Raw genomic sequence first — 21,198 nt, 5'->3', positions numbered from 1 at the left:
ACGGATCTCTGATCACCAATGATTGCAAATGCCTTTGTAAGTATCCCGAGACCACCCGCTGCCAAGTATCCCTTTCCGTGACTATTGCTCGAAATGGAATGTCCGGTTTGTGGGTCTTTGCTGCGAAGAATATGTCCAAATTCAGACTGTTTGCCTTTTTTACTGATGAAGCTAGTTGCTCTAGGTTGTGGTTGTGCAGCAGCGACAGTGCGCGCTCCTTAACTTCAGCGGGCTTCAGATCTATTGCTCTGAAATTGTTTTCTATTGCATCTCGCGCTTTTTTGCAGAAGATATTCTCTGGCACTACAACAAAAAAGCCTTCCTTATCAGAGGTCAAAATATGAAGGTTTCTACTCACAGCATAATCTACATAATTGTTTACAGTCTTATTTTTCGAGCGCCTCGCTCCTGATCGTCCCAGCGCGTCCACACACTCTGCTATGAAGCGTGGTCTTTCTTCGTCGGTCCCCCGGGGTGAAGCTTGGCTCGTGGGCGAATTTCGGGCTGAGACAAAGGGTTCTTCTGTGCTCTTCTCTTAGACTCTCGTCGCCAAGAACCAACACTTTTGCTTCGGGCATCTTCTTCTTTTGTGGTTTTGGAAGGGTAGGCCAAGCGCTGTTCCACAACCAATCGGCTACATGATAGGATGTCTTACGCCACTCCAGGAAATCCCTTCTGCTCTTGCCTTTGTCTTTTTCCTGCCAGCAGGCTGTGCGGAGGCAATCTTTGAGGTATCGGGCTTGATTCATCCATTCTGCGCGCAGGAGTCTGCAAATCCTTTTGGTATGACCAGTCGATGGTTGTAGGTAGCCGCTCAACGACTGCACTTCTTGGGAGCACAAAGCGTATCGAGCGTGCCATGAAAGAATCCTGCTTTTGCATACGCATACTGCCATCATAGACGCGAGCTTACTGGGGTTCTGTAGGTCGTAGTTGCTAGGACGAGTAAAAGAGCCCGATGTAATAGAAATATGCTGTAGAAGGATCGACATTTGGGCGAGTTGGTACTGGTTGAGCATCTTGAAGGGGCAGCGCAAAAAGACGAAGACGGAAGGCAGGAGCACACAGGACAGCGCTGAACTCACAACTAACTTTATTCGAAGGCATACATACACTTATGTACACAACCCATGGCCACGTGCTCTCCCATCTGTGGCGTCATTATCAGTGCTCAGGCAACCTCCTTTCCTCCTCTCTGGCTTGGGCGATCGGGCGCGGCGCTGCTTGAAAGTAATGCTGTCGTGTGCTGCGGAACGATTTCGAGATGTCTAAGATCTTACTTTGTGAAATTTACGCCATGTTCGTTCATATGAGGTCGTCAGGGAACCCTTTCGGTGCATCGGTAACTACTGTAGGCGGAAATATCTCTTGGGGGCGCAAAAATGTGACGCGCTTTGTCATCCGCGGTGTGCGCGCATTATCAGTCGCGGTGGGTGTATGTCTTGTTTACTATTGTGTTTATATCGATTTTAATTCAACAAAGAAAACCAGTGTCTCTGTATTACCAGCAATAAATGGTAAATCAGCTCACTGTCTGATCGATTGGCGTATACACCAGAACACCGTGAATTCAAAGGGCGCCGCCATATTGATGAGCGCCGGTTGCGCCATCTATCCCAAGCGCCGCGAAGTAGCAGGTCTGGGCTGCCACGCCGGGAGATGCGACCCGGCGCGGAAGCGAAACTTGGGCTTTTTAGCTGGGCGGAAGGCGTGTTTCGAGTTTTTTCTAACCTGTCATTTTCGCTGTCTGGATTCAATCAAACTTCAAGACCTCATGCAAGTCCGCAATGGCCACACTGAGTGCTGTGCAGACTGCAGAAGCGAATACATCGGGTAGGTACGCTATTACGTTTGTACAAACCGCGCGCTATATGCTAGAACACGTGTGAGCTTTTTGGCACGTAACCTGTGAAGGAATTCACAGCACTGTGTTGGTGCCATATATTATTAAAGCACGCAGAACACTGTCATCTGCACTTTCAGTTTGGTCTTGTTTGTCATGGTCTCTACTGGGTTGGCCGCGTTTGGCAACCAACTGGCGAGGTCGTTTGACTGCCTGGTTAGCAGACGCCTGCCCTTCACCACCTGCACATTGAAAACAAAATAGATGTTATAGTAAGAAGGGTTGTAGTTCTTTCCCATGCCATCACTGTTGCGAAGATATAAAGTCCTCTCAAAATGAAATAGAAAATACACCAGGCCAATTGTATCGTGCAACCACTTAACATTCAGAACAAAAGCCTACAGCACTCGAACAAGCAGCATATGATGCTAAACCTGCACTCATTGGAAAATGAGGTACTACAGTAGCTATAATGTTCAACTACATGTGCAGTCAAAGCCCGTATTATGCTATGTTCAGACTACGTTCGTAAGGCGCCGATTTTTCGTAACATACGTAAGCGGAAGCGCAACAAGCGTATGCGTCTAGTTCAGACTGCGAACGTAAAGGTACCAACGTGCGCAATTCTCGCAAAAATCGTGGGTGAGAGTGTTAAAGGTTCGGCAACATTTACGACTGTTATGTTACGACCGTTGCGACACAGCCAATGACCGATAAGCTTTCGGTTTTCTACAACCGGTGACGACACTTCCGTCCTCCCGTCTGCAGACAGCTCCGGGCGCCGGCGATGCCGTTCCGCCATTCCGTGCGCATGGTTAGGTTGGCTCTGTTGTTCGCACCGCCAACCGAAGTTCGTGAAAATTTGTGCAGTGCGCTTTGCGACACTGTTTTCAGAGTTCATGTGGTTTGTTCGCTGTGCGTTTGTGGGCAGTGTAAGGGTGTGCAAAATGGACTCACTGACAAGCGACGACTTGTTAATTGAAGAAGTATACGTCAGCGACCCGTGCTTTTTGACCAGCGTCTGAGAGCGTACAGGGACAAACAACGTCAGCAAGACGCATGGGAGCAGGTATCCACAGTGCTGGGACAAAGCGGTAAGTAAAATTTAATGTAACATTTGTGGGCATGACGGTGACTTAGGAGAACATTCGAAGTGTATAAAAACGAGCCACTTATCTCGGTGACGGCGTCGCCCGGCTGCGATCTGCCGGGGCTGCTCCGTGTCGCGTGCGTCAATTCGCTCAGCGGCGTGCTGTCTCCCTGGGCGCTTTTTTTTATGCTAGCGAGTTTTCAACCGTATGACGTTTTGTAAACTTTGTGAAACGGTCTAAGTGAAGTGGTTAAGGCTTTATTCACAGAAGGCCGACGCGACACCGATTTTGGTCTGCCGACGGTTGTCGACGGCAGTTTACAGGACGGAAAACGCGTGGCCAACGGTTTAAAGGAAGGAAAATGCGGTCGCCAACAGTCGGCAGACCAAAATCGGTGTCGTGTCGGCCTAGTGTGAATCAGCCTTTAGGGAGAGTATTTACGACCACGATGGTTGTGTCTGGTCGCTGCAAGTGATTTTGGGATATGTTATGAAGGCTACCCTGCACGAAACGCAGCGGTAGACTCGCGAAAGCGCTTAATGAAGTGTGCATAATGCGATATGACTTTCAAAGTTGTCACGTAAATATTTGACACTTTCACGTTGGGTGAAATCATGTTTTGGTCGTGTTTTAAGTATTTGAGATTTCGGATTACATTTCACGGATAATGCTCGCTCCCTTTCTCGGTAATCAAGATGCCACAAAACCCGGGCGCGTTGTGACAAGTGTCATACTGATCTTCACAACAAAGCGGAGCTAGTGGGCTGTATTGTTTTTCTACGTCCCGCCAGTATGTTTCAGTAGTTTTTTTCTTTTCTTCAAATGGACAACCTTGAATTGTAATGTGCCGATGGAGTACCCACTGGCGAATATATTCATTCGTTTTTAAGAAAATCGGTAACAGAGTACTATGTATTTTTTCTCTTTTCATGCATGCAGTGCCTGACATTCAACACAGATGGCAGAGCCTCCGACAGAAGTTCCTTCGGCTGCGGAAGACATACGTGAAGTCTGGAAGCAGCTCTGACGCCGTAAAGAAGAAGTGGGCCCTCTTTGACAACCTGACATTTCTCAACGACGCAATCCAGAGCAGAAGGTGCGCTACCTGAAGTTTGCATTTTTAATTGCTCATTGCCAGTCGGTGCGCTCAGCGCCCGCTATGCACTGCTCTGTGTGCATGCCCCGATCCTTCTCTCGTTTTCTCTGCCCCCCTTATCTCTTGAATAGTATTCTATTTCAATTCGTGCTGTTCCTGTGCACACGTTTGTTTGGCACGCTGAAGTGGAAAAATTATTTTGAACAGCCTAAACATGTCGGTCCCCACTAACAGCTTAATGGAAAAAATATGATCGCGTCCATTTCAACGCCACTTTAACTCATTGTTTATGTTTGAATAATTTTGAAATGCCTCACATCCAGAAAATTTGCACGTAATGCATAGCATCTTCCCCTCTTAACTGGACACCTAATGCTGGTGGTCACAGATGTTGCTCTCATTTCTTTTAACGCAGCACTGTGTCCAACATGCAAGGAGGACCCAGCCATGTGGCACCGGAAGTACGACATCTGTGTACGTTGACTCCAAGCAGTGATTCGAGCACGTCGCCAGAGGCACTGTTTCAGTCATTGTATATGGACGGCAGCGAAGACACCAGTCTAGTTGAAGACGTTCCCATTGCCCAAGCTACAGATGTCACAGAAGTCGGCGACACACTAGCTCCGTCAACCTCACTGTGCGACAATGACTTGGCTGAAGGTAATCGTCAAGGACCTTCTGAAAGCGGGGCCGGTTCAAGCCCGTGTGCCACTGCTTGCCCCACCCAACCTACAGGCAACAAAAAAGGACACTCCCAGAAGAGGAAGCAAGCCAACATTGATGAGCTAATGGTCACGGCCTTAATAGAAAATAGGGAGCGGCTAAATTAACTGAAATCGTCATCGAACACCGATCAAGATGAACTTTTTTTGCTCAGCATGAAGCCACTTTTAGCCAGACTGCATGACCGCAAGAAAGAAATGACAAAGCTCCGAGTTCACAAGTTATTAATGGAAGCTGCTTTCCCATCTTCTGTGCCGGGAAGTGACAATGAAAGCATTTGAAAAAGGCACAGGAAGTGCTCTAAACAAAGTATTTTATTGCCAGGGCATATTGCATAGAATTTGTGATATTTATTTTTTTATGCTGGAGCTCAGCTGTATTCTTCCACAAAATACACACTGCTTCTATCTTCTGTTGTTCTTTGGTTGTGAGCAAAATAAATAGTTGTTTCTCGAACAAATCAAAATAAATTATCATGCGTTCACGGTGAACGTAGAGAACACTCATTCCTTCAAGTAAACTGCCATGGCACGGCACCACGTCCATGGAAGTAGCTGGCAAAGCTGTCGCGCACGTCTGCTGCATTCCTCGAGTAGGTATTAGAACCTTGCCGGCACGCCTGGGGGAGTGGTGGGGTGGAATTCCTCCAGTCACCTGAAATAAGCTCTCCTGAGCTTCCGTTGGTGTCTGCGAACTGCGGAGGACAGTAGCCACCAGCCTGTCTTCCCTCCTGCATTAGGAAATTGTGCAGGCAACAGCAGGCAGCTACTGCTAGGACGGCATTGTCTGGTAAGAGGCTCATTCGGTTCCTCAACACCCTCCAGCGCGCACACAACGCCGAAAGCATTCTCAACGCACCTACGAGCTCTTGAGAGCCTGTAGTTGTAAATCCGTTTTGCACTGTTGGCCACTTGCATGCCAGGGTATGGCTTCATCAGATTTGTCTTGAGAGGGAAGGCGTCATCGGCCACAAACACATAAGGGAGCACTGGGCCTCCATTTGGAAGTGCACAAGGGGAGGGCAAATTCTGGTGTCCATTATCTACAAACTTCCCCAGCTCTGACGCCGCAAATACACCACCATCACTTTCACGTCCGTAGCATCCTATATAAACAGAAGTGAACTTGTAACTGGCGTCACAGGACGCCATCAAGTTGACGCTAAAGCCTTGCTTATAATTGAAGTACAAGGAACCAGAGTTCGGAGGCGCATCTAAGTGAATATGTTTGCCGTCAATTGCTCCCGCGCAGTTCGGAAAGTTCCACTTCCAATAAAATTCTTCGGCAATAGCCTTTATGCTTTGCTCATTTAGTGGTTTCAAAAATCTAGGCTGAAGAACGGTCCATAACGCCTGGCACACCTTCGGAACAAGTGTCGAAACTGTCGATTTTCCGACCCTGAAGCTGTAAGACAGAGACTGGTAGCTGTTTCCAGTGGCTAGGAACCTAAAAAGAGAGAAAGCATGTATGAAGGTCGAAAAAGCGGCAAGAAAGGCAAGCTTTACTATAAGTAAACAACACGGCCAAACCACTTAGCGAAACAGTGCTCTAGTGGCCACTGCAAATAGGAGTAGCGTGGGCCAAATTAGTGCGAATATATGTACGCCGTGTGCAACACAAGCTGCTTAAAAATATTAAAATTACTAAAGCTGCTCATAGTGTTATAGGAATGCAATTATATGTAATCTCTCTTACTAAAATAAGCCATGCGCTCGCGGTTCTTTTCATTTCACTGGCAGCCTTGCATTTTGTCTAGGTATCCTGCCCGAACTCCCCTGGCTGAACCTTTGCTGCTATCAGGCATCAACGTGCTTACCTTATAGTTATTGCAAGACGCTCCGCCGAGGAAATCGATGGCCGCAGATGCGTGCTCCGAACCTCGATGAGTGGTCTCACTAGGTTTTCAAGGAAGCGGAACTGCTGGGGCGACATGCGCATGAAGTTGTGAAACATCGCAGCGTCACCAACTCGGAGCTTGGCGAAAAGGTTGTGAAAATCGCCGTCCACTGCTCTGTCGATAAATACTTGCCGCACCCAAACCCTTCTGCGTCGCCTTCGTCGTCTTCGGGCGATTGAATACATGACTACAAGTTTGTTTTGAGCGTGAATTTCTTCGAGCTCGGCCAGCGCTCGCATGTTGACAGGAGCCATATTGGACCGCTGGTGACGTCGATTCTGCAGCTCTAAATTTGATTGGCCTGTTGTAAAAGCCGTAATTTACGCAGCAGTAAATGTGAACAAAGGTGCCGGCTTAACTGCCGTAACGTTTTTTACAGCCGTTACGTTCGATATGCCGAAAGGGCTGTTACGCGCGTTACGACCGTAGTGTGAACATAGCATAACAGGGTGAGCATGACAGATGCAGGTGTTGTACAGTTGCACAAACCATGACAGGGCACGTAAAATTACCATCCCTACTTAAAGCTGCATCATCAGGACCCCTTTGGTACAAGACAACAACCGCACCTGCATTCCAAGAAATTAGCCCCACCAACTGCAGCTACCTGGTACCAGACCTGTTTCGCTTGTGCGAGGCCATCGGATTGTTGGCGCTCCCTTAGAAAAGAAAACAGTAAAAAAAACTAGTGAGAACGATCAAAATTTTGTTACAAAATACAAGAATAATTAAGCACCTTATTTTCATCGCCATATGAACGGAAATATTTTGCGCTTTGCCCCGCATAACAGCCCGCACGCAGTTTAGAGCTCAGGAGGCTCAAATGAATTCGTTACGAATGACACCTGTAACACCAGCTCGTAAAGGTAGGTGCGCTGCAAGAACACCTTCGGCGACGAGTAGTCGTCGTTTACGTTTTTGTGGACGCATGCTACGTGACGAGCAGATTTCGGTTTACTTTCATTAGCAATAACGCTCACCAGCAAGGCCTACAACTTGTTGCTCACGCTTAATGGTCATTCCGTGCACCAGCTGCAAGTATCGCTAACCGCAAACTCAACTGTTCCGCTTAACCGTCGGGAGCTCTGCCTGAATGAAAACACGAAAAGGCTTGCCTTTTTGTTATAGCCAAGGCGAAGCACCGGCGCGGGATTCTGCTCTGTAGGCTTGTTGCCCAGAAAGTGCTCGGAGCAAACCTGCGTGTTACACGTATTACGTTTGTAAGGCGCAAAGTTGAACGTGGCACCAAAATATACACAGATCGAATACTCACTCGTGCATTTTCACTGTGTTGGTAGTTCTTCCTATTCACTGCAGCTATCCCCCGGTGGCGCAGCTTGGCATTCTTCGTTGCGGATGGAAATCGGCGCAGGCTGAAAACACCGCACCGGCACGATTCCCTACGTGTGTTGTGCTCTTCGCAAACAGCGCTAAGCAACCTGCTCCTTTTCCGCTGGTTGTTTTGGCATCCAAACACGACGCAATGATGCCCAGATGACTTCTTCTACTTTGGATCCGTGTGAACGGGCACATTTCCGCACTTTGGAGCCCTAGAGCTGGCGCTTGCCATGTCTACTGGTCGCCGGCGAACACACTTTGGCAGCCCAGTACAAAACGGCGCCGGTCGACCGGGCAACCCGGGTGCGAGAGTATGCGTTCGGTTAGTCTGGGTGCGAGACTAGCGTGTTCTGGTCTATAGGGAGTAAAACATAAAACATAAGAGCACATGCTCGTGCACGGCCAACCTAAGGCAACAACGAAACATCTGAGCGGCAGGCGCTATCAAATATTTGTGATACACTGGCATCGTTCTCACGCATTTCAAGTCTAGTATGCTTGAAATTACCATATGTCTACGCTAGCCTTGCTGCATGAGGCCCATGGCGCTGCTCAACACAGCAATCACTGCGGTTGGTGAGCCAGCACGATACATATATAAGCTGTATGCTTCGGCATTACCTTTTTGGCCTGTATACAGCCATAATATATATGAGAGGGTTCGCATGAAAATAATTCGATGGCTATTTTTGAGCGCAAAATTTCCGTAATACGTGTGAGTGCGTCGCAGAGAACTGAACGAACACAACCGAAAAAAGAAATTCGTTTATCATCCTCTTTCTCTAAAAAGCAAGAGAAAACGGGCTAACGCCGCACAACGTTTATAAATATATAACCGCTGATGCCGTATGCTTGGACCATGCGCTATATAGAACAAATATATCTGTAATCCAGCACCTACTACTGCTTAGGACGCTCGTGCAATTCGTAAACGGTCGCTTTGCTGGACAAGCTTAATTCAGACTGTAAGGTATGCTGCTATTACTAGCCAAATATATTTTATTCATGGGTGGAAACCTCATCCATCCAACCAAGTAGACACACAATGTAACCTGCAGCGAACACTTTGAACGCTTGTCAAAGTAAAACAGTACAGCTCCTATCGTAGCAGAACGGTACCCACGCTGTTACGATCGTCGCGTATGTTTCATGGCTCCTAAACCGCAGCTTAGAAATAGAGTATAATACTGCAATAAGGTCACATTAGTGATTGGAACATTCAGAAATACACAATTGATCTCTGCGGCTGATTGTAGGCTCAAATATGCACGCATACATTGCGCTGCGTGTTCCGTCCACCTCAACGCCATCAGAAATTCCGGCCATGACACCTTAACCACTTCAGCACGTCTCACAGAACCGTTTACCACGTAGAAAACGCACGTCATACTAAATAGACCGCACGACCGCGAAAACAAACGCCAGCCGCCGAGCGTATACGTGCCATGCAAAAGACCGCTTTCACCCAAGCCAGTATGGCGCTGCTCATAGGCGGCACCACTGCGTTCACAATATGGCGGCGCCTACGGAAAAACGGTCTATGGGGAACCAGCGCTGGAGTTTTCACGACGCCTGCAGCGCCAGCCTGGCGGTCCGAACGTGCACAATGCAGCCGCTCCCGCGGACGAAAAATTGGAGGACGCTTAAGCTTCGCCTTCAAGAGTGGAACGCGACAGCGTTCCCGTCGACCCGCCAAGGGGTGTAAGAGTGGGCTACGGCGCAGCGACTACGCGCCCCTCATCGGACGCGGTGAGCGTCGAGCAGCGCCGCGTTCGGCGCGGCAACGAAATGTGCGCCTGAGCGAGCGACGCACGCCTCAGCCTTAGGAACAGCTCGTTTCTAAGGCAACACCGCATTCACTAGAGACGCTTTTGTACCGCTTTGAAGCATCGAACTTGTGGCTGAGTGGTCTACTTCCGGCCACCGAGCGTGACGGACGTGCGATGACGGGCTCCGTCGGAGCGGCTACAGCGGCTATTGCCAGCCGCGGCAACAGGAACTTTTCATCTGAAGAAGGCTACGAGTTGATTTTGCCGAATTTGCCAACAGGTCGTTTTGTTATTAATACAGTTTTTCTTCACGGAGATGTTCAAGCGCGGCCTTACCGAGTCGAAGATTTTCGCGACGCGTTGTCTGGTATGTCGCTGCTTCCTGAAGTGATCGCCTTAGGGGCGTATCGGATGAGCCACGTGTGGGCCGTAACTTTCAGTAATGCCGAAGCCGTGAAGAAGTTACTCGCCGCGAGTGAATTGAAGGTCAAGGGCCGGCGCTGCGTCGTCATTGATCCTGGAAACCAAGATGTGAGGATGAAAGTGCACTGGCTGTTGCACAACGTTCCAGATGATGACGTGCGGGTGGCCTTCCTTCCTTATGGAAAAGTGACAGAAATTAGCAGAGAGCGTTGGCGAGTACACGGAATCACTGACAAAGGGTCCACAACCAGGTTGGTGTCCATGCGTCTCAAGGCAGGCGTTAAGCTGGAAGATCTACCACACCAGCTAAACGTCGCAGGTGAACAAGCTTTGGTGGTCGTATCAGGCCGTCCGCCGATGTGCCTGCGCTGTCATGCAACGGTGCACATTCGCCGTGACTGCCTGGTTCCAAAATGCAGTGCCTGCCGTAGATTCGGACATGAAGAAGGTCAATGCCCTAAGGCGTACGCCAGCGTCGCTGGGCCTACGAGTGGCGAGGATTCATCCGAACTTCTCATGGATGAAAACGACGCTGAAGAAGCTTCGAAGCCGTCAAAGGACACCACAGTCCGCAAAATGGTAACGCTGGCAGCCAACAAACCCTTTTTGGAGGAAAGGCGTCAACCAGCAGAGCGCGAACGGGATACCAAAGACCAGGCCGTGGAAAAAGCCACCACATCGAAGGACGCCTGTCAACCTATCAGCGAGGATACAAAAGTGGAAGAAACCCAAGAGACCTGCATGGACGTCGTCGAAAGCCTCACTGGACAGCCCACCAAGCGGCCATTGGAGGAGAGCGTCGAGGAAGCAGACAAAGGAGTTGAAGAGACAGAACCACCGCCGAAGGGGCTCGGCATAAGACGGTCTTCAGTGAAGCAGAGGCCGAATTTTTCCGCTGAGCGGCGGCCGGCGGAAAAACCTCCGTCTTAACGCCGACTCTCCGCGCAGCGCAACCTTTTGGGGTCTTCGGGAAGACGTGGGGACTCTGGGCGAACTCATTTGCAAGTGTCGTGAAGCCTTCCGGTTAGAAGATGCCTATAGCGCACATTGTGCTGCATACGTGATGTGTCTACAAGATTCATCTTCGCTGTAAGTGTTATACTATGCTAACAAATTTTTCAGATTCTAAAGGGGTACTGTAATGCGATCATTTTGCAGAATATATAAAAAGAAATGGCGTTAAAATCAGGCACAGCACTACGCATAGCGACGATAAATGTCAGAGGTCTGGCGTCTAGGAGACGTCAGTACCAGCTTAGTCGCCTGCTGTTAGAAAATGAGCTGGATATCGTAGCAGTTCAAGAGGCAAAGGTAGAAACGCAGGAACAAAGTGATCGCATGGTATCACCTTTTAGAAATCGGTACAATGTTGCCATAAGTCATGCAGTAGGCTTGTCAGCAGGTTGTGCTCTATTTCTTCGAAATTCTATTGAGATTGTTGAGGAATCTTTGAGTGTCAGTCAGAGTGGTCGTTATATTGTTTGTGATTTCACCTTCGCAATGAAAAATTGGAGGGTGATTAACGTGTACGCATCAAACAAGGAACATGACCGGCGAGTGTTCTTTGAGGAAATGGAAAAACACCTGCCATGCGATAAGCTGGTCATATTACTGGGTGATTTCAACTGTGTTTGTGAACCAGAAGATAGAGTGAACAAACGACCTATTCGAGATAAAAATGCAATATTTTTAAGCGCAATAGTGGGTGAACACAATTTAGATGACGTGGGGTCTTTGTTTTCATGTAACTTCCCCCAGTTCACTCATTTTCAAGGAAATAGCCACGCTAGACTAGATAGAGCTTATATATCGACAGCTCTTGTACCTTTGTGCAGTAATTACACAGTCAATCATGTTTCTTTCAGCGATCACAGCTTAGTGTCTTTCTCGCTTGGAGCTGAAAAAAGAAAAAGTACATTTAATTGGCAGCTCTGGAAACTTAATGATAATCTATTGGATGACAAACCTTTCGTAGATTACGCAATGGACAACCTTAATGACTTACTTGAAGATCACCAGAACATAATTGGCAGATGGGAGCGTTTCAAAGAAAAAATAAAGATTAAGGCGATAGAACGGGCTTTTGCACTTAAGCACAGTAAAATAAAACACGAAAAAGAACTGCAAGCCCAGTTAGACTTCTTGATCAGCCAAGAAAGCGTTACCCCTGGCCTGCGCAGTAAAGAAATTCGAGACGTCAAGCGACAACTTGAGCTTATCGATGTCGAAAATTATAGAGGAGCAGTGATACGGGCTCGTGCAGAGCATTTGTGGATGGGCGAAACGCCCACCAAACGCGCCCTTAGTGACGAAAAAAAGATACGCGACCAAAAAAGAAATCAAAGAAATAAGGTACTGTGGTGTAGTCACAGATAAGAAAAGTGATATAGAAGACGCTTTCGTAGAGCACTTTCGGAAATTGTTTGGTGAAAGGAAAGAAGTAAACAAGGGATTTGTAAACGCTTTTCTTCCACTTATGCCGCAACTAGATGAAAATGCAAAATCAGTCCTAGAAGCCTCAATTACATTAAAGGAAATTGAAAAATCAATCGATGATTTGAACCCCGGAAAGTCGCCCGGTCCCGATGGACTGGGTTCAGCGTTTTATAAGAAATTTAAAACTCCTATAGCTAAGGCATTGCATGCGGTAATACAAGAGGCATATGACGTAGAAGAGCTTGCCCTTTCCTTCCGTCAATCACATATCATTCTCATTCCTAAAACGGACGACCGACTTAAGCAATTATTGGTAGGTTCTTACCGGCCAATTACCCTCTCTAACGTAGATTACAAGATATTCATGAAGGTCTTGGCAAGAAGATTACAAGGTTTTATTAAAGATATAGTCGGACCACACCAGACGTGCGGAATTAAAGGTAGGAGCATAACGACGAACATTCATATAGCAAGAAATATTTTTGAGTGTTGTGATGTTTTTTCCAACCACGTGGCAATGCTCCAAATAGATCTGGAAAAAGCTTTTGACCTTTAACGCACGAAATATTGTTTGCCATTATGGAATATGTAAATGTAGGGAAAATAATACTGGAAGGTGTAAAAATGTCGTACACTGGATGCTCTGCCTCAATTATAATTAACAAACAAGTCAGCAAAAGCATCCATGTCGTCTCTTCGGTGAAACAAGGGTGTCCTCTGTCGTCACTACTTTTTAGCATTTATTTAGAGCCATTTTGTTTAAAGATGATTCAAAATGAGGAAATAAGAGGCTTTCGTATTATGGCTTGTGAAGTCAAAATATTATCTTACGCCGACGACATAGCTGTTTTCTGTACCGATAGAGAAAGTGTAACAAATGCGATAAAAGATGCCACAGCTTTCTGTCAATACACAGGGAGCAGAATAAACTGGAATAAATGTCAGGGTTTCTGGCATGGTGAATGGGAAAGTGTGCCAGTCACGTACGCCAACATTCAGTGGACGACTACTCCAAGTAAATACCTAGGCGCACCACTACAACACTACAAGGATACACAAGAATACTGGAAAGAACAGACAGACAAGGCTCGAGAGAAAACACAAAACTGGGGAGGACGAGACCTATCAATTTTTTCCCGTGCCACAGTGCGTAACATTTTTATTATTGCTCGAGTATGGTATGTTTTGCAAGCGTTACACATGTCGCGCATGAGTATTCAACGACTGCACAGAGTGTTGGCTGTTTTTGTATGGAACTCATCATGGGAAAGGGTGAGCCGCACAAATTTGTTCCTTCCAGTGCGATCGGGAGGACTGGGTTTGATTCATTTGTTCGTGAGACAAATTGTCTCTAGGTTCGTATATTATCGCAATCAAAGAAATCCTTTTTTAAGAAGTGTTATGCAAGTGAGATTGGCGAACGCATTGCCAGATGTCATTGTGTCATCATGCGCCCATATGCAACGCAATGTCCGCGGATACATGCATGAAATTGTTGCGGCTGTCCAGTTTCTAAAAGTAAGATTTTCAATGGAATATCTCAGCGAGGTCAAGAGAAAACGCCTCTACAAAGACCTAATTGATGTGATGATGCCTGTTCCCTTGTATCGAAGGATGTACAATCCTGGGCCAGGCAGCAATGTGTTAAAAAGGGTTAAGGGGGTATAGTAGGGCAAATCGACCAAAAAACTGATTTTTTTATTTCATCAATAAAAAATAATACACACTGTGGGCAGCAAAACAGTGGCGCGGCGAGCGCGTAGGAGCACTCTAAGCCATTTAAAAATGGCGCCAAAAAGCGCGCCGCCTGGTATTTAAACGTGACAGACGCGAAGGTTTGTTTACATGTTGTTTTTACAACATGTTTTTTTTCAGTGTTTACGTAATTATGTTTACTTCATGTTTACGTTTACGTAAACATGAAGAAAGGCTTTGGGGAAGACACCAAGAAAGCCAGAAAATTTCTGTACTCTGCTGGTGCATGTGGAACGGTTGTAGTGAAGGTGCAAACATAAAAATGCGTTTTTCTCAAAATCACTTTTTTCAAAATTTTCGGAATTTCATGTACCTTTTCTGGAAAACTACTCAGCCCATTGCGCTGAAATTTTCCCAGAATATACTCACATCCCTTGCAAGTAATCTGAACCTAAATGTGTGAAAAAAAATCACTCAGTTATAACTAAAAAAAGAAAAGATTATTAGAAAGACCCTCCACAGTACGAGACGTGTGACGGCAATATTTTTTTTCTTGTGACGTAAATGTAGCAAAGCATTTTTTAAAGGTTCCAGCTAGACCCACTATTATACAGAATTATTGTGCGAAATTTCACGGTCATGCTGTTTTTTGTTTCTGAGAAAAGGTACATTTTATTTTCCATCATAGCTTAAAGTTTGGTTCTCCACTACACAAAAAATAAAAAAGGCCTGCAGTAAAAAATTACACCAATTAGGGCCAACGCTATTGCTATTGAGCGTGCAGAATTTCACGCTAATATATAGAACAGTTGTTGAGATATAAAGCTGAAACCAAGATAGTTCATGCACCCTACCATACCCCCTTAAAAGTATGACTATCCGATCGTCAGTCAAAACTTTCTTTTTCATGCTCCATGGTGGCACACTTTCTACAATACCGTGGCTAAAGGAAAAAGGGTTGTTGGTACCATGGTCGGTTGACTGTGTAATATGCAAAAGGCCTGAAACAATCGAGCACATGTTTCTCGATTGTTGGGATGCCGTATTCTTATGGGACATCTTGCAAAGAACCCTGAAAAAGGAACTGCCGCTTACACCCTACGGCATTCGATTTCTTCCCGTCGAAAGCGAAGGTGTGCCGTACGATATGCTAATGATTCTAGTATGCACAGTGTTTGGAAAACCAGAATGTCAGTGCGTAATACGGACGTCAACGCGAGGTCAGCCCGGGACAACTTCAACGAAAGCATCGCATATTTACGAGATGTGTACAAACAGAAGGAAGAAAAGCCAGATTGGTGTGTTTATCTGGACGAACTCCTGACCGTAAAGCGTTTTTTTACCCACTTATGCTAGCCAGACACAAGCTAGCATTTTTAATGTGATGTTATGATGGTGTTTTTCACTGTATTGTGCCAAGTTGGCAATAAAGAAAAAAAAAACTCGTGGCTGAGTGGTAGAGTCTCCGTCTCACACTCCGGAGACCCTGGTTCGATTCCCACCCAGCCCATGTTGCAAGTTGTTTTTTATTCATGAAGTGCCTGCTGGGATTTATCACTCACGGCCAACGCCGACGACGCCGACGACACCGGCTTTTCTGCGACACGAGCTCCTTAACGCTGTCGCGTTAAAATTGCTGCTGGTAGCGGTGTTGCGTGCGCTGAAAGTCGAAGGAAAACAAAAGGACGCCGCGGTACTGTTGCGTATACAAGTGTCACAACTACGTCGGAATGAGGGAGGATGTATCCTTCTGCGTCTTTCAATCTAAACACTACGAACAAGAACGGAGGCGGCCTTAAGTTCCCGTCTTGTCGCCCTGTCAAGCGGTGTCGGGCTGGTTTCTAAATCGAATTTCGCGTGTGTGCTTGGTTTATTCGATAGTGAAGACGGTCAGCCGCGGCAGCCAGTACCAAACAGCAGAATCTGCAGTCGGCATTTCGTCGGAAACAAAATGAACAATAACGTATTGCACCATCCGGCATGTGTACCAACCATTTATCCTTCGCAATACCACCGCTAAGCTCCTTCTAATGCCACTACACCAAGCGAACGATACGAAAGGTAAATAGTTTCCATTCATTGCCAAGAATTGTGTGTCAGGGAAGCTGCCTTGTAATACCAGTTGTGTGCGCATACTGCCGGCGCACGCGCGACTAAGCCGCCTATGTGTTTATAAAAATGCGCATGCGGATGAGGACTCGGCGCTGAGATGCATCCGGTAAATTTATGTAATAAGTGCTAAATGTAGCCAGGGTTGTTACGAATCAAGCAGCGGAGCACTCAAACCTTTGCTTGCCCAAGTCAGCTGATGCGATAAAGCTTTCTTCTCCACTGACTGCTGTAACATCAGAATTTCTTATGTCTAGCCAGAGAAGTATGGAATGTCTTCAGGCCAACTAATACTTCCGAAACCATAGCGCAGCAAGACCGGCGCCGTCGCTACTAGATTTGCGAGGCAGGCTGCCACGCATGGGAACGGCACACGGCGCAACTTTTTTCTATGGCGCAACCGTTAAATAAACGCACGTGCTCGCCGCGACACGCTGTGAAAGATTCATAAAGCTTAAAAACCTTCTTTCGTCATTTCTTCACTTGATGGCGCTAGCTTCTTTACAAAAACTGTCCACTTGAAGCTGCGCGAAAACGGAAACATGCGAACCATATGTGCGAACTATGAAACGGCCGCGGGCGCGTAGTCTTGTCGAGCGGCTGGCATATGCCGCGTTTCGTCGCCAGGGCGGCGTGCAACGCACTCTTTTCGACGGGGATACAATAGGTACGAGGTCCTCCGAGGTATGTGGAAAGGTGTAATGGTTCCAGGACTTACTTTTGGAAATGCGGTTGTTTGCTATAAATCAGGGGTACAATCAGGACTCGACGGGAACCAAAGGTCAGTGGGTCGCCTCGCATTGGGCGCTCACGGGAAGACTACAAATGAAGCTGTGCAGGGTGATATGGGCTGGACTAGTTTTGAAGTGAGGGAAGCTCGTAGTAAAATTGAGTATGAATAATGGCTGAGGAATATGGAAGAAAGTAAATGGGCTGGGAGAGTGTTCAGGTATCTGTACAGGAAAAACATTGATTCACAGTGGCGGAAAAGAACTAGGAAGCTTAGCAGCAAGTATGCGGCCTGTAGTGTGGACAACACAACAACAAAGGTCAAGCGGAAAGTCAGAGAAGCTGAATTAATCTCATGGGTGGCGGCAATGGAAAAGAAACCTGCCATGAGTAACTACTTAAGAGGAAAAAAACGAAATCAGGAAAGAAACCATTTATGATAACTCAAAGGGAAGCTCATTACTTTTCGAAGCGAGATCGGGATGCCTTAAAACACGCACCTATAAAGCGAGATATAAGAAGGAAGAAGAAGCATGTGCTTGCTGCGGTAAAGCTAGGGAAACTACGGAGCATGTTTTATTAGAATGTGACGTCTACCCAGCGGTCGATTTAGGCACCACTGGCCTCCTTGAAGCCCTTGGGTTCAGAGGGAGCAGTGGTAAAGCAAACATGTCCGCAATAGACATTAGTAAGAGGCGACTGGAAGATTGGTGGAAGAAAAGTAGGGAAACGACAAAAGACGGAGACGTACAAAAGCACAGTTCGCAATAGGGGATCAGAAAATTTGGGCGTGGCAGTTCATAGTATTTTTGTGTGCCTTTTTCATTGTTTAACCTAGGTAGAATATTAGGCAGTATAGTAGCAAGAGCTTGGTGGCGCAACCCACCGCCCCGTTCCAAAGGGGACGCTCATAACATCAACTCCATCCCATCGACGCGCCGCCTATCCAGCGCTGGTTCCCCATACCGTCATTCCCATGACGGCAAAGCAACTCCCATAGATGGTGGCGCCAGGTTACCCTCTAGGTGTTATAGTGAGAAACTATATGGCGCCGGCCATAGAGTTTCTCACTATAGGCAGGTTGCGAACGTAGTTCCCGCGCCTACCAGGGCGCCCCTCGCGGCGGCGAGCGCGGAACCGGCAGGATGGGGCCCTTGCATTGCCCAGGGGGCGCTGCGAAAAAGGTGCTAAAAAGCGCCCTTTGTGCAAAAATGGGTCGTACCAAGCTCGGTCGTCTGCTTCGGAAAGCACGTTTACAATATGGACCCGCCACTTTCGGTTGTGTTGTTTCACGGCCTGCAGTGAATATCGGGCGCCGAAAATTTTTTCAGGGGTGGCACGCTGCGTAAAGGCAAGAAATTATGCAGTGCCGAATACGTGTACGCCGTTCAAGAATTAGGCGGCGAAGTTTTAGCACCGTGTCAATCGCAAGTGAAGCGAGTCGCGTACGAAGTGGAACTTCAGGTAAGGTTTGCACGCTAGCTGCTAGATTCAGGCGTACAAACGCGAGGAAATGGTTGCTATAAATGAATCCACAGCAGCGATAAGCAGGCATCATGTATAGACGAGCGCACGCCAAGTTTCGCCCGAGACGCCAGCGCTCGTTTCTCCCCTGGCGGCACGGTTTCCCCTCCCCCGGGTGTTTGCTTCCGCCGGTTCCCTTCGCTGGCGCTGAGCCAGAGGAGGCCAGGCTGAGCGCGCGCTGCACGCGAGAAGGTGTAGGTTTCCGTCGCCGCTTCCCTTCGCGGTCGCGCCCGCGTTCAGTTCGCGCTGCGCGCGAAACGTCTCTTGTTTGCGACGGCGCCTCTTCGGATGACCGGAAATTATTATTGTGTTGTTAACTGTCACGACAGCAATGTAAACATGAAAAGGTTGATGCCACCAGTGAAATTATACCGATTCACAAGAAAATGGTACGAAAGAAGCAGACGACAGACATGGATTACTGCGGTGCGCCGAGCGAAGTAAACATCTGGCAAACGAAGCGAGATCGTTTATTGATCACTCCTGAGTGTATGACGGTTTCTATATCTAACCCACGTGAAATTAATAATTACTCGGCACATAATCCTTTTATTCATACAAAAACTTTAAGTTCAACGAGTGCTTGTCCTGTCTTCTTTCTCGTGTTTCGTTTGTGTGTGCGCTGTCTAAGAATGGAAACCACGTCTGTTGTATGCGCTAGCAGTGGCCGAAGTTCACGCGTGCCGAGAAATTTAATATGTGCATGATGCATTGAACATGACCGGAGTTCATTCCCGCTTCACCATCGCACCGATCGATCGGGTTACTAGACGATACACACCCGCGTCTTGGTCGCGCCGGCATTGCTGAAGCAGGAATGATTAATAATACTTTCAACTTCCGTCTCTTGAGTACTGTTAAAAAATGACCAAGCTGTCTACATTGCTGCCTCTATTCCATATTGTAGGGGACGTACTAGTTAAAGTTGTGTGCGCATGTCGTACTTGTGCTATGCAGCGATATATCTTGTTTATTTCCGCACAGTGTCGATAGAAGTCCGTTGTCGCCATCAGAGACAACACGGATTTGTAGCAAACATAATGTGAGAAACTGCAAAAATGACTTTAGCTCGTAGGTGCCGTATGTATGTGCCGCATCGTATGTGCTGACGATTTTTCCGGCGGCACATACGATGTCGTTTCCGATAACCTGCTCAGCGTCCCTTAGATGGTTAAGCAGACGCTGCCCTCTCGCCGCATTGCAGCCATAAAAATAATCGTCAAGCGTACCGATCTTCTTAAAGGCAAATATAGCGTGTGCAGTTTGTTTCACACTAAGGGGAAAACTCGGAACGTATTGCATCGCGATGCGGCAAGCAATGGAGTCGTGCGGCGGCAGCAGCTCGAGCAGGCGCACACACTTGAGGGGCGGTGTCGTGATCTGCGTCGTCTGCTACGGCGGCGCGCGCTGGCCGCATTTTCGGGAAGCGTGGTACTGTCAGGGGCAGTGCACCGATTTCATCGGTACTGCGGGAACTGAGCTGATATTCTTTACTAAACGTTGTGTGTCGCCACACTCTGATCCTTCATTGGCGCTAATGGAGTTCCACAAACTTCTTTTGACAACATGGTTCATTTGTTCTTTCGAAGGGCCGGAGTACTGAGTGTGTGCACGTATATTTCTTCACTGTGTGTGCTACCGTAATGAGCAGCGACAAAACGCACCAAGATGTGCGCGCAACGTGCTCAGTCTTTGTTTCACTCGAAAGGAAAACAAAGCACTCAACAATGGGAGTCGAACACGGTGAAAAAAACGGACACGATTAAATGAACGTTTTAGGTTCAGACAATGAGCTGGAAGTGATTTTTCTCGATAATCATTCGCTACACCAGACAGACCCTGCCCGCCGGTGGGGAATTGGACACGTCACGCTCGGAACTTCAGTTAGTATCTCGTCATGTCCCCAGCGGCAGCGATGACAGCGCTCATCCTGGAAGGCAGTGAAGTGTAGAATGACTTGATCAGGGATGTGTTCATTCGCTGCACGTCTCAGTCACTGACGATGGTGGATCGAAGCCTATCCTCGGGCGACTGATAGAGGGGATGTTGCGCCAGCGATACTTTCAACGAGCCCCAGACATTTTAAATGATGTTGGCGCCCGGGGATTGAGGCGGCCGCTCCAAGAGAGTGACTGCGCGCTCTTCTAGCAGTTCTTGCACAGCACGAGCAGTGTGGATCGGCGTCCTATCGCGTTAGAATATATAGTCGCCTTCCAGAAACGGGCCGTCAAGAATGTATGGAATCAGTACGTCGTCTATGACTGCCATGCAGCGATGAACTTACATTCGAGGCGTATCAGTGGGCGTCGCGCAACGCTTAGCAAAGAATACCGGCTCCTTTCACGCAGTAACGATGTGATCAGCGCCCTGCACCTGACAGTAGAACGTTTCTCGACAATGCGGCCAGCGTGCGCCGCCGTAGCAGACGACGCCGTTCAAGATCCCGCCCCTCGAGCATCTGCGCGAGCTGCTGCGCTTCGAGTTTTCCCCTAAATGTGAGAGAGACTGTACACCGCCCTTCGAAG

At 47.6% G+C, this 21,198-nt stretch overlaps 2 protein-coding genes and 1 long non-coding RNA gene across 3 annotated transcripts in view; 1 reads left to right on the top strand and 2 right to left on the bottom strand.

The window, feature by feature from the left end:
- Window positions 1-21,198, bottom strand: part of LOC135904036 (NADPH azoreductase-like) — a 171,510-nt gene that overhangs the window by 140,983 nt on the left and 9,329 nt on the right. The gene's annotated exons all lie outside the window — the stretch shown is intronic.
- LOC135896676 (uncharacterized) lies at window positions 2,638-5,134 on the top strand. The gene is made up of 3 exons (XR_011514964.1): window positions 2,638-2,937; window positions 3,874-4,030; window positions 4,446-5,134. It is a non-coding gene; the product is annotated as an uncharacterized lncRNA (long non-coding RNA).
- Window positions 5,050-6,844, bottom strand: LOC139060611 (uncharacterized). The gene is made up of 2 exons (XM_070539763.1): window positions 6,570-6,844; window positions 5,050-6,199 (listed from the first exon to the last, which is right to left on the bottom strand). The coding sequence occupies exons 1-2, from the start codon at window positions 6,833-6,835 to the stop codon at window positions 5,404-5,406; spliced, it is 1,062 nt and encodes a 353-aa protein (XP_070395864.1). The 5' UTR covers window positions 6,836-6,844; the 3' UTR covers window positions 5,050-5,403.

This window comes from Dermacentor albipictus, chromosome 5, assembly GCF_038994185.2.
Source record: "Dermacentor albipictus isolate Rhodes 1998 colony chromosome 5, USDA_Dalb.pri_finalv2, whole genome shotgun sequence".
NCBI classification, from domain to species: Eukaryota; Metazoa; Arthropoda; class Arachnida; order Ixodida; family Ixodidae; genus Dermacentor; species Dermacentor albipictus.
The sequence above is the reverse complement of the archived record's forward strand: the minus strand, read 5'-3'. Positions and strand labels throughout refer to the sequence as shown.

Bases quoted from the DNA above. Each gene is read 5' to 3' on its own strand.
- LOC139060611 (XM_070539763.1), bottom strand. From the start codon at position 6,835: ATGTATTCAATCGCCCGAAGACGACGAAGGCGACGCAGAAGGGTTTGG. The intron at 6,200-6,569 runs GTAAGCACGTTG...CTCTCTTTTTAG, and splicing joins CGTCTTGCAATAACTATAAG to GTTCCTAGCCACTGGAAACA.